Below are 13,207 nucleotides of genomic sequence, written 5' to 3' on the forward strand. Positions count from 1 at the left end.
CTGGAGATTACTGGGGGGAAGTGGCAAAGACTGCACCTCCCCACCCTCATAAGTCCCCCAGTCACCATTTTGGTGGCCATAGGGTGATAAAGTAGCAAGATTCTCGGCAGTGATAAAGCAAGAAAGGAGAGGACACGCCCACAGGTGTAGCAACACCCTCTTCCCTAGACAGCAAGGACTATGGTAGTCTCCTTCCACGCATTTAGTGGCCTCTGCAATACCTAAGACTACAAGGTAATAACAGCCACTCTCTGCTTACCTGTATTCATCCTGCCTTGTTGCATTCTAATTGTCCCAGCAATTCTAGCTGGAAGGTAGGTATTGTCTTCATTTTAAAGAGAAAGAAACTGAGGTTCAGAACATCGGAGTGTCTTATTCACACTAGAAAGCAAGGTCAGATTCAAACTTCAGTCTACTGGCTCCAAAGCCCACCCCCTTCACTGCCACCGCTCCTATCCGCCTCGGGATGGAGTACAGATTTGCAGTTGCTGAGTATCAAGCAAGTAGAGAAAGCAAACCAGGGATCTCTGATTTATACGATTTTGTGAATCGAAGGCTATTGAAGTTCCAAATTGTGTTCTTAAAATATTGTTTTCAAAATGTTGATAGTATGAAAGCCAAACGATCTCTCGTTTCCATTGATGTTACAGCCTGGAGCCACACAGTCAACCTCTGCTTGAGCAAGGACAGGACATTTGACAGGGCAGTGAAAGTTAAGCCTCCCTTCCCCCGCAGGAAAGTAAAAATGGTGTTAACAATTGCAGGTCTGGGTAATATGGTTTGGTCTTCATGCCTTCACTCAGGTGGAGCCCGAGAAGTTGAAGACACTAACAGAAGGTTTAGAAGCCTACAGCCGAGCCCGGAAAAGGAACAGAAAGTAAGCACTGAATTTTTTTTTTTTTTTTTTTTTTTTTTTGCCATTTTGCTTTTCACGGATATAATTTACTAGTTTGTGTTCATAGGGACAAGAAAATCTCAGTAATTTTGTCCATCTTAGGGCCTGTACTGTACTAAGTACAGTTTAGTAGTTGTCACCCAAGAGGACCATTATAGTTAAGCCAAATTAGCTATTACAGAGTATTTTCGTAACCATTTGTACTGTTCTGTGGGATTTCCCTCTTCATGAGCTCTTTCCTCTCTCTCTTCATTTCCATCCCTGTCATATGTTGGAAAAGAAACACTTTCAACATGTAGCAATTAAATAGTTTCTAAAATGGAGCAAAGGGGCACCTGCCTGGCTCAGTCAGAAGAGCATAGGACCCTTGATCTCAGGGGTCATGAGTTCAAACTCCCTCTTGGGTGTAGAAATTACTAATAAATAAATAAATAAAAATTTAAAAATAAATAAAATAAAAAAATAAAAGTGTAGCAAAACTCTATCCCTTTTGGAAGAGGAATGAGGAGATACCCCAGTTGTACACAGGTAAATAATTTTGGCAGATTAACTGTTACTCAAAGTGATGGTAAATAATTCTTTTTTCTTAGGGCAGGAATAATAGGTTTTCTTTGGAATTAGAATAAGAAGTTGTACTTTGAGACATTATTTTTCAAGTACTTCTCGATCTTTTTATTCTAGGTAAATGTTGTTTGGCCAAGCAGATAACGTTAGAAACAGTTTCCACTGTAATACAATATAGTTTTATGTATCATAATTATTATTTCATTTTAAGGTAGAGAATTACAAATGTGCTTTTGCAAATGCACATGGAAAGTTATTTAAAAATACATATGATTGACATGCCTGTTCAGGTCCAAGAATTATGAGGTCAGAATGTTCGGTAGTGTATCTCGTGTACATAATGATATCAATATTATCTATCAAAGAGCACTCTTTCTCTTAGTGGTGCCAGAGGCAAAATTTTAGAACTGAAATCTCTTGGGGAAATTCTTCATCTCAATAAACTGCCTCACGGAAAGATGCTAACCACAAGAGGCAAACTCCTGTGCCCCTATGTTGGGGAATTTTTTGGATGGTAGCAAGTTGGCACTGACTGTGGCAATCAATGACTGAGTGAATTGCCAGATTCACTACAGATATGATAAAGAATATGGTGAGGCAAGTCCCTTCTGCTCTGACTGAAATAACACTTCCTGTGCAGAGCTTTGTGGTAGGATAAGGCCCACAAAATTAATACAAGTTCTGGATGACAGGAGGGAAATTGCAAATTACCTACATCACAAATTTGCAATGGGCCATTTGCTATGAAATATTCAACAGTACTCATTTATTTGATGTAAAAGAACCCTAAAATCTTTCCTCCAGTGAGATATGCCAGTAAGCTGAATTATATTCAAAATACCCAAAACAATTGATAACACAGAAATGAAATAACTCCTTCAAATATTTAAATATACTGCCTTGAAATGAGCTGTATTTTTCCCATAAATTTGGTATTAATCGATTTCTGAAAGGTAGTAAGTAATAAATAGCTATTTTAAATTTTTTTTCTTCAAAACTAGTTTACTAGTTATGGTGAATTTGCTAAGTCTTAAGTGGCTTTATCTAAAGGGACTGCCATGAAACCAGGAAGTTAGAATATAGATGAGAGATGTAAAAGAAGAAACTATGAAATGAACTTTAGTAAAAACAGTTTTATTTATCATGCTATTGTCTACACAGACTAACTTGCCTTATAAAGGCCCAGTAGAATACTTTACATTTTGCATATACTATTTAAAATCCATTATTTTATTCTCCCAATGACAAAATGGGCCAGAATTACTAAGCCCATTTATAGATGAGGACACCAAGACCCAAATAGCTTAAATAATTAATTGAAGGTCAGTCGTATAAGTGACAAATGATGTCTTGAACCCAATCATATATTTATTCATTTATTTAATCACTTAGTTATTCCCCAATTTAAGGAGAGTAATTGAGCAAAAATCTGTGCTGCAGTCCCTGGAGCTCTCTTGAGCAAAGGAGACAGATCCAGAAATAATTAAAATGTTAAAATTGCAATGACAGCAATATGTATAGTATACTTGGGGATCATAGAGAAGTGGCATTAAACTCAGGTAAAGGAAGACTTTCTAGAGGAGATAATCTGAGCCAAGCCTTACGTGCTACGTAGGTATTAGCCAGAACAAGGAGATAAGGACCAAGGTGGTATGGGGTGGGATAGTGTTCAAATGAGATCAGCAGTTGGATTTGAGAGACTGTAAAGCATCAGACAGGAAATTGTAAGAGAAGCAGCCAAAGCCATAAGCAGCAATCAGATTATGAAGAGTTTAGTATGCACCCATAGGATCCTTTATCTTATTGGAAGTGCCTGAGGGGTCAGGTGGTTGGATTTTTCACATAGATTATCCTCTATGGAGGATAAATTTTAGGGGAACCATATTGGAGACAGGGACATTGTTTAGGAGGCCATGGCGGAAGTCAAGACAGGATGATGATTCAACCACAATGGGAGCGATGAGAATGGAGGAGGAGGAACATGGTCGAGGAATATTTAGGAGGTGAAATTCACAGAATGTCATGGTGATTGATCGGAATGTGGAGAGCAAGCAATCAAGGATGACTTTCAGGGTTTTAGCTGGGGTGACTTGGCGGGTAGTAGAAAACACTGGCTGAGTGGAGAGTACAAAGGGGAGCTGTTGAGTGCATGTAGGGTGCCTGTCAACTGTGTCGGACACAAGTCTGACACTATGTAAAAATGGCTGCGATCACACAGAGATCCTTTGGCCCATTTGAACAGTGGGCTAAGGATTGACCCACGTGGGCATTTGAACATTTGCAAGAGATAATGAAGAAGATGAGAACAATCAAAAAGGTGGAAGAGAACCAGGGGGCAGCAGAGTAGGGTGTTAGGAACCAAAGACCAAAAGCTTCCAGGATGATAAAATGATAAACAGCAGTGCACTAAGCCAAAAAGAGAGAAATCTCCATTAGATGGGCAAGTTAGAGGCTGCAGGCAACCTTAGTGGAAACCGTCTCCAGTAAAGTGGAAGGTGTAAAAACCAAGTGGCCATGGGTTAAAGAGGGAATACGAATGAACTAGAGAGAGCTGATACAAATTAATTAGGCTTCTTCCTATCCTTAATATGAAAAGTTCCTGAAAAATAACTGGAAGAATTTTTAAGATGACAAAGATTGGACTGCTTTTGCAGACAGGGGAAAAGGAGGGAGGAAGCAACTGAAAAAGGAAGGCGGCATTTGGAATAAGATGGTTAAGAAGTTGGTTTGGGGTTTGAGTTCAAATCCTGTTTCCACCGCATCAGAGCTATGTGCCCTTGCGTATGTTGCTTAACCTCTCTGCGCCTAAATTCTTCATTTCTAAAATGGGCATATTAACATCTACCTCTTAGCATCGTTATAGTATAGACATTATAAAGAGAGCCTCAACACAGTACTTGGTACATGGTAAGTAGTTAGTAAACAGATACTTGGATTAAAAGATACGGGTGAAACAAACACAATTATGAGATATTTTCCCCAGTTGAAACATTCTACTATTCTATTAGATATTTAGAATTTAAAAAAAATAAAAATGAAATCTGCAAAAAAAAAAAGATATTTAGAATTTTATGTGATCATTTTAATTTTTAATACTCTATAATCAAACTGTATAATAAATATCTTTAAACTGATAGGCTTATTACAGCCTAATCACAAGAGAAATATTAACATGTATATTGAAGACATTACTGGGGGTGAAGTCATACTTAAAAGAGGAAATAGCTTCATTAAAGGAAAAGTTTTATAGCTTTAAGTTTGTTATGATTTCCACTGAAATGATCAAATATTCTATCTATACATACATATCATTTAAAATTTGGTAGCCTGATTTTTGTGAAGCTGAAAAGTGATAAAGTGATCAAATAAATCCTACTTTCACTTTGAAACCAAGAAATTATACTTAGCAGGTTAAATTTTCTTTTTTTAAAAAAGATTCATTTATTTGTGAGAGAGAGAGTGTGCGAGTGCACAGCGGGGAGGGGCAGAAGGGGAGCCAGAGAATCCCAAGCCAACTCCAGCTGAGCACAGAGCCCGAAGCGGGACTTGATCCCACAACCCTGAGATCGTGACCTGAGCCAAGACCAAGAGCCAGACACTGAACTACTGAGCCACCCAGTTGCCCCAGCATGTTAAGTTTTCTTAGATCTTCCTACTTTCTCTATGGACTGTGTTTCAGAATCTAAGATTCTTGACATTTAGGTGTCACCCAAATTTGTTCTGTTCTACAGGAAGTGAGTTGCTTAAATTCTACACTGACAGTGTAGAGCAACGTGCAGTTTCTCATTTCCCTCATTTCTCGTACCATTCACAGATGCGTACCTGCCTTTTTTCTCAATTAGCGAAGATAAGGATAATGTGTGACAATATAGGCAATGAAGAATAGAAGTGGCAATTATCTCCATTAATAACTAGAAATGTGATTATATGAACATCTATTGCTTAATCAAGTAGGTTTTAGAGTGTCCATTAGTAAAAATGTTTATTATTAAATGTCAGCAGGGAATCGAAAATAGTAGAAGAGACTCCACAGGGAGGCCCTTGGTACTGGAAGACTGAATTTTGACTAATTACTCATTTCATGAACTCATGGAAATTTTTCTTCCTCTTTTAAGTTCATTTTTCCCTGACCTGACCAGTTAGTGTAAAAATTAGTCAGCAGCTTTAGCACCTGGGAGCATCTCCCTTTACCTCTTGAATCTCATGATGTATTCAAGTAATTTCATGCCCCACCTCTCTGTATCTATTCCATCTTCCACAAGTAGTCATTTCTCCCCCTAAGAACTACTTAAGTTTGTTAAAGGAAAAACACTATTAATTTAGCTTAAATTAATACAGGCTGTTTACAAACATTTTAAACATCTTGTTGAAGAATGAGATCACAAAGTCCTAAATTCTATCTTTTTATTCAACAAGTACTGTTGAATTCTTTTTATACTTTGATTGGTGATGTTATTACAATTTTTCCATAGTTAGGAGGGGCATCTGGTGGCTCAACGGTTGAGTGTCTGCCTTTGGCTCAGGACATGGTCCCAGGGTCCAGGATTGAGTCCTGCATTGGCTCCCTGCAGGGAGCCTGCTTCTCCTTCTGCCTGTGTCTCTGCTTCTCTGTGTCTCTCATGAATAAATACATATTAATAAAATGTTTTTAAAAAACAATTTTTCATAGGGAAAGTTTTTTCATAGCTCTTTGAACTTCCTACTTTTAAAAACTATTTGTAGTTAAATATCCATCTTCAGCATTGCCAGATTAGAATTGGCTTCACCACCAAAAAATAAATAAAAATAAAAAATAAATTAATTAATTAATTAATTAAAAAAAAAAGAATTGGCTTCACCAGTTCTCCCTAAAAAGTCATGAAGTATTGCTTATAAACAGTTGTCATAATACCTACTTCATTGGCTTGCTGTAAGATTTAATGAGATAATGTATATGAAGATTTAACACAATTTTTGGCACATAGACAATTTTCAATAAATAGTAGCTGTTTTTGCTATTAAGATAAAAGTGAGAGAACCAAAATTCTCTAGTGGCTTTTCGCTGAAATATTTTACCTTTGTTTTAGACATTTAGAGCTGTAAGTAGTCAATCGTAAACCCATAAGATATAATAAAGGTCTGTAACATAAATATCTTTTGAAATTTATATTCATACTTTTAAATACATTAGAAATAGTAAAAAGACAAATCTATTTAACACATTACACAAGGTGTAATACTGTTAGGCAACTAGGCAACATGTGATATTGAGTCAAGACCTTTCCCAAACAGCCCATAAATGGGGCCCCAGCCTAACCCCAGCCAAACTTACATGGACCCACAGAGTCCTATGATCAGACCAACACCCCGCACCCCCCCTCACCTCCCGGCACTCAGAATCAGGCTTAGCAAACTTCTCACCAGGAAAGCAACCCAGACTGACTCCACAAGATGCCCATGGTCCCTTTTTTTTTCTGTAAGATTTTATTTATTTATCCATGAGAGACAGATTGAAAGAGAAAAAGAGAGAGAGAGAGGCGGAGACACAGGCAGAGGGAGAAGCAGGCTCCATGCACCGGGAGCCTGATGTGAGATTTGATCCCGGGTCTCCAGGATCGCGCCCTGGGCCAAAGGCAGGCGCCAAACCTCTGTGCCACCCAGGGATCCCCACCATGGTCCCTTAAAACTAGAATGGGTAGGTAAATAAATGAGTGTATGAATAGATGATATCAACTTGGACAGTGCTCAGTGCTTGGACAGTGCTAAGGGAGAAAGAGACACGTTGCAGAATGGTATGCCTGCCATCGCATACCTGATGGACACCTTTGTGTGTGTATTCAAAAAACACACATAAAAGACAATGCTAAGTATTGTTCATGGATATATCATGTGAAATATAAAAGCAGAGGTACCCGGGTGGTTCAGTTGGTTAAGGTCTGCCTTCGGCTCAGGTCTTGATCTCAGGGTCCCAGGATCCAGCCCCATGTCGGGGCTGCTCAGCAAGGAGCCTGCTTCCCCTTCTCCCTCTGGCCCTATCCCCTGCTCATGCTCACTCTCTCTCTTTCATAAATAAATAAAATTAAAATTAACTATAAAACATACTAGAAAGATAGACAACAACCTGAGGGGAGGAGAGAATGGGACTGGGAACTGATAATAAATGGGAATTTCAGTTTTGTTTTGTTTTTTTATAAAAAAGACTTAAAGGAAATAGGTCATTTATTATTAGTTTATTCTTGGAAGTGGGTTTGTTAGGGGTTAATTTATTCTATGCACTTCTCTGCATTGTTTATATTTCTAAAAATAAATGGGAAGAATGTAAAAAACTAGAGGCTGGCTTGCAGGCCAGCAAAAGGTGGGGGAAAGAGTTGGTGCTGTATTGCCCACATAATTTAGTTAAAACCAATACATTAATTTTTTTTTTCAGTTAAATTGACTTAAGTTCACGTATGTTTCCCAAAATATCGAGACATCGTATTGGCTTTGGACAAAATTTTTAGTTAGTAAATACGTGGAGCATCTGTGATGTGCCTAGCAGAACAGTCCTCGGGGTGTACGCAGAAACTAAATGTATGAATTGTCCAGTCCCGGCGTGTGAGGCTAAAAGCTGGTGGGGGCTGTGGTAAACCAAAAGGCCCCATCTGAAGGCATTCCACTAAAGTTCAAATATGTTTTTAAACACGATGTGAGCCAGACTAAATGGGAATATGAGCCAAATTCTTCCACAACTGCGAATTTCCAATCTTCGTGTAGATGTTGAGACTTAACTCTTGGAAAACCACACTGACAGCCTGCTTTGAAAGGGCTTATCTCTGCACCTTTTCTAGTAATTGTTGTGACAAGATAAATGAATGAATCACCTTAGTACTCAGACTAACTGGGTAAGTATTTCTATGCATAAAAAAAGGACAAAAGAAGTTAGAATAGACAAAGGGTACATAACCACAGAAGGAGATGGTGTGGGTTTGCGATTTTAAGGAGTTAGTTCAGCAACGTCCCATAGTCTCAGTAGCAGCAGATGCACTGTTTTGTGTTCTTCAAGCCACACGCACGTCGTCTCGTGCTAGGCTGAGTAGAGAGAAAAAGTCAAACGAGTGATTGACACTCTGAGTCATTCTTTATCTGCTCAAATACTTAAGTCATTTGGGGTTTGGGGGAAATGTGGTAGGCCCAGGCATGGAGGGAGCCTTGGGAGTGACAAATTGAGGTGTTTCCCACCCAGAACGTGCAAGTGTGCAAGGTGCATAGGCACACCAGGATTTCAGCCTTCACTTGCTCAACTCTGGAAGCCGGGACCGCCAGAGAGGGCAGAGGGAGCTCCCTAGTGGCCGGAGTCTGCAGCTCAGGCCTGCGCCCTCCCCGCGGGCCCTCGGCCTGGCCAGACACCAGCAGGCACGCAGGGCGGCAGGCGGGACTCCTGGCCCACAAGCCACCTCCGGGAAAGCAGACCCGTGGCCCAGTTTTCTTGCAAAACCATCAGACTGGGGAAGAAGCGTGTGGAAGGGGGAAGAAGCCATTGTCCCCCATCATGTGTCCCATCTTTTCGTTGCTGCGTGACTTTATTATTAGTATTCAGTGGTGAGAATCCCAGGGCGTTTGCCATCTGACTTTTTCAAATGTAAATATAAATTGACTTTCTCTGGTGGAATTGGTACTTCTGTTTTCTGATTAGGGGATTAAATGGAGACTTTGTTTCCTTAATTTATTAACCTGGTGTGTTGTTTTCATTAATTCCAGAAGTGGAAAGCTAAATAACCATTTAGAAGCTGCTATTCATGAGGCCATGAGTGAACTGGACAAAATGTCTGGGACTGTAAGTTAATTTATTTTTCCATTATGCTGTGCTTCTTTGAAAATAAATTGTATTATACTTTTTGGTAAAGTCTCTTAAATATTGACAAGCAACTCACGTAGCAATACTAAATTACTAGGCTCCAAAAAAAAAAAAAAAAAGACATATCAAAAAAGATTCAAAGCAATTTAAGAAAAAATAACCTGGTAGTATTAACTATGTCTTTTTCCTGAGATAACTTTTGTTTTTCCCACATAACATTCTTTCTAAATGTGAGCCGCAAAATATTCCTGTTCAAACCACAGCTTTCTGCATTTGACTCCCTGAATAACAGTGGCCACTACTGTTGCCTAGTCAATAATGCAAATTTCACTTTGTCTCAAAAAAAGGGAAATTGAACAGTGGGCTCAAGTTCAAGAGTGCAAAGACCTTTCGTTTCCTTTGTACTGTTGCCTAAAAAGCAAAATATTTGGCACTATTATTAAATTATTGAACCTTATAATCTCTGGTTTTTGAGAAGTTGTGTCTATTCTTTCTTTACATTTTTACTGAACCATTCATACAGTAGTATTGAATGTGAGAAGTTTACCTATTGTCCTCTAATTCACAAACTGGCTAGTGTAAACACTCAAAATATGATTTTAGTAATTTCTAAAAAAAATGTGAATTATCTAAGGCTATTCAGCAATGAAAGCTAATTTCTTTTACTTTTACTCAATGCTTTGTGTTAACAAGTTATCTAGATCCCAACAACCCATTCAGTGGCTACTGATTGACATACAGGTTATAGATTCCCAGAATGGTGGGGTTGGTGCAGGCTTTAGAGATTTGGTGATCCAACCCATCATTTTGCAAATGAATGAAGACTCTAAGTTTTTTTTTTTTAAAAAGATTTTATTTATTTATTCATGAGATACACAGAGAGAGGGAGAGAGAGAGTCAGAGACACAGGCAGAGGGAGAAGCAGGCTCCATGCAGGGAGCCCAATATGGGACTCGATCCTGGGACTCAAGGATCATGCCCTGGGCCGAAGGCAGGCGCTAAGCCACTGAGCCACCCAGGGATCCCCCAAGACCCTAAGATGTTAAATTTCCTGATAGAATTTAGGAAAGGTCTAAAGTGGGGATTATAAATCTAAATGCCTGCTAAGGTCAGGCAAATACTGTCAGTAAGTAAAGTGGGTCATGTGTGAGAATAACAGCCACTCAAGCGGATCAAGAAATGCCAACCAAGAGGTCGGGGGAAGCCGCCTTAGAGGATCCACAGTAAAGACTATTGCCCACTTCAGCTGGTGCTGGTTGGGGAAAGGCTTGCTCCATCCAGCATCCACCATCCACCAGTCCTTAGGGCCTCACAATGCTCCTCATTTCACTTGAATTCCATCCATCAGATGAGAGAAGAGAATATGCCAAGGGCTGCCAGGGATAGGCTCATCATTTTCCTCTGGTCTGACCCCCTCATATGGCTTCCTTAACTCAAATGGACTAGGAAACGTGTTATACGATGTGCCTGCTGAGGAGGAAGAAAAAATGACTTCAGTAAGCATCTTGCTGGTCTTCCCTGCAGGACATTTGGCCCTCGTGGCCAGCAGGTAGTCAGCACTGATGGGGACTGTGTCAAGCTGGAGTCCATACTCTCTCCAGAAGGAGCTCCTCCTTCCACACTCCTGCAGATCTGAACCACATGGGAAATTGTGCCAGAGCTGCAAGCTCTTCCAAGTTTTCATAAGATGCTAAAAGTCTGGAAAGTAAAATTTCCCTTTTTTTTTTTTTTTTTTTTTTTTTTTAGTGTTGACAATGTTTTAGACATTAAGGCATCATACAGCTAAACAAAATACCTTTTCAGGCCACATTTGGTCCACAGATTACCAAGACTTGCTTGCAGTCTTGGATAACATCTTCTTTCCTCAGTTAAAATAAGTTTTCCATTATGGATCTTCATCAGAAACTAATGGTTTTTAAAAGTGTATATGGACAGGTTAGGAGGAAAAGGCAGTTTGAGAAACTTATGTTACTTTTTAAATTTAAAATTTTTTTAAAGCCTTTTGCATTTGACTTTGAACAGCATTGGCCTGTGCTGTTATCTAAGCATTTTGAAGACATGCAGTGAAGCCAACGTGTAGCAGGTCTTGAGAGCTGACTGGGCACATCTCCTAACTATGAGTTCCATCATGTTACGTTGGTAGCTTTGAAGCTGGCTGTGGTGGAAGTATTTACACCATGGAAATGGGCAAATGCTGCAATAGGCTCGTGTTCCTCCAACAGGGAGCTGGTTGTTAAGCATTAGCTACACCACTGCCTTGGGACTCGCCTGCCTTTCCTGGGTCTTGACCTTGCCCTCTCCTATCAGTGACCACATACAATGTGGGGCACCCCCCTAGCACGTGTCCTCTGCCTCCCAAAACCATACCTGCTGTCTCATACCTGGCGATCACACTCCGCCATGCTCCACCCCTGCTCCATATGATACACGGCCCTAATTGCTACAGCTTCTGCATTAGTATATAACAGATGAGTTGTACTAATTGCTCATCCCAGACTATATAAGCTCAGATCTGCCAACGATGGTAGCGGTATTCCATTTTTACTCTGAGTCTTCTCATAAATAACATTCCTTGGGCTGAGCTGTGTGCGTGTTCTTACCATCTTTGACCCTTCTCAGTAGTTAAAAAGTAAGTCGGGTGACGGAATAAAGAAGAAAACATGTCCGGTACGTATTTTTCCACTTTCCTAGACTCTACTGAAATTGGTGATCTAGGGATCTCTAATAGGAAAGGCGTTATTTCTGCCTTAAATGGACAGCAGGGGTAGCGACTGCACACTGCATTTCCCACACTTGGTCTTCTCCGCTTCCTCCTTTGAGTTCCACAGTTTATGGGGTTCCCACAGTGTTGTTCTGCTTCTTAGTTCCTAGGATTCCTCATTCTCTGTAGTGACTATGGGCACACTGAGATCCGGGGTCTTGACAAAAAATTTCAAGGCCTCATGATATCAATGATTGAAGACGAGAGGTGGAAACCTATTCCCTATCCTGTTTTTTGTCAGAGATCGTATGGCGTTTGTACTTTCAACGTCTGTTGTTATTTTTTTTCCACCTCTTTATTTCCAGGTTCACCAAATCCCACAGGGAGACAGACAAATGAGACCCCCCAAACCCAAGAGGAGGAAGATCTCCAGATAACAGGGACTACTCCACCAATGCGCAGTGTTTATTAAAGGAACGTGCACAGATATATCTATATATAGGTATTGATATAGCCACTGTTATATCAGTATTTATACTATGGCAGATAGCTACTACCACCACAGGGTGCTAAAAGAAACAGTGATACAATATTTTTTTGAACAGGAAGGATAATGAATGCTGGAAAACCAATCAGAATCCCTGAATGATGAGAGTGATAAATGGTCAAGAGATTACTGAGAAACTTTTTCTATAATACTAAAATTGTGATTATAAGAAATGTCCAAATGTTTCTGAAGACTTTTCAATGTTGTATATAGAAAATACAGAATTTCATGGTGATATCAGAAATGTAAATATTGTACAATATTGTCATGTACAAGCGTACCTAATGCACACTTTATCTTTTATTGTACAAAGAAATAGTGTACAAAATTCTTTGGTTTCTATGGAGTACACCTACCAGAGACTACCAGTGTAAAGTGATAAATAAAAATACAACCTAAATGCTTTTCTATGATAATGTAAAAGATGCTGTTTTTGTATTTAACAGCAGAGAAAAGGCATGATGATGTATTACCTGAATGATGACATACACTGCACACCACCGAGTGTCCATTTATATTGTCTGTTTGGAATGAACCTTGCCTGGAAGCACTGGACTCAGTTTCGGGTGCCTAGGAAATCAAAACCTTGCAGATTTCTAAAGGGATGAGGGCTCACAGGTCTAAATTGAGAATTCAGAAACTGCAACCATTTGTTGCATATTTTTTTTACCTAAGTTTTAAAGTAGA

At 39.5% G+C, this 13,207-nt stretch overlaps 1 protein-coding gene across 22 annotated transcripts in view; it reads left to right on the plus strand.

Moving 5' to 3' along the window:
- Positions 1–12,933, plus strand: part of MBD5 (methyl-CpG binding domain protein 5) — a 226,469-nt gene extending 213,536 nt beyond the window's left edge. For all 22 annotated transcript variants that reach the window (XM_038565140.1, XM_038565160.1, XM_038565161.1 and 19 more), the window contains 3 exons: positions 804–877; positions 9,176–9,251; positions 12,339–12,933. In XM_038565140.1, the coding sequence (XP_038421068.1) occupies positions 804–877; positions 9,176–9,251; positions 12,339–12,410 (222 nt within the window). In that variant the 3' untranslated portion in view covers positions 12,411–12,933. The remainder of the gene's footprint in view (positions 1–803; positions 878–9,175; positions 9,252–12,338) is intronic.
- Positions 12,934–13,207: the final 274 nt, after the last annotated feature.

The sequence above is a fragment of the Canis lupus genome, chromosome 19 (assembly GCF_011100685.1).
Source record: "Canis lupus familiaris isolate Mischka breed German Shepherd chromosome 19, alternate assembly UU_Cfam_GSD_1.0, whole genome shotgun sequence".
Lineage (NCBI taxonomy): Eukaryota > Metazoa > Chordata > Mammalia > Carnivora > Canidae > Canis > Canis lupus.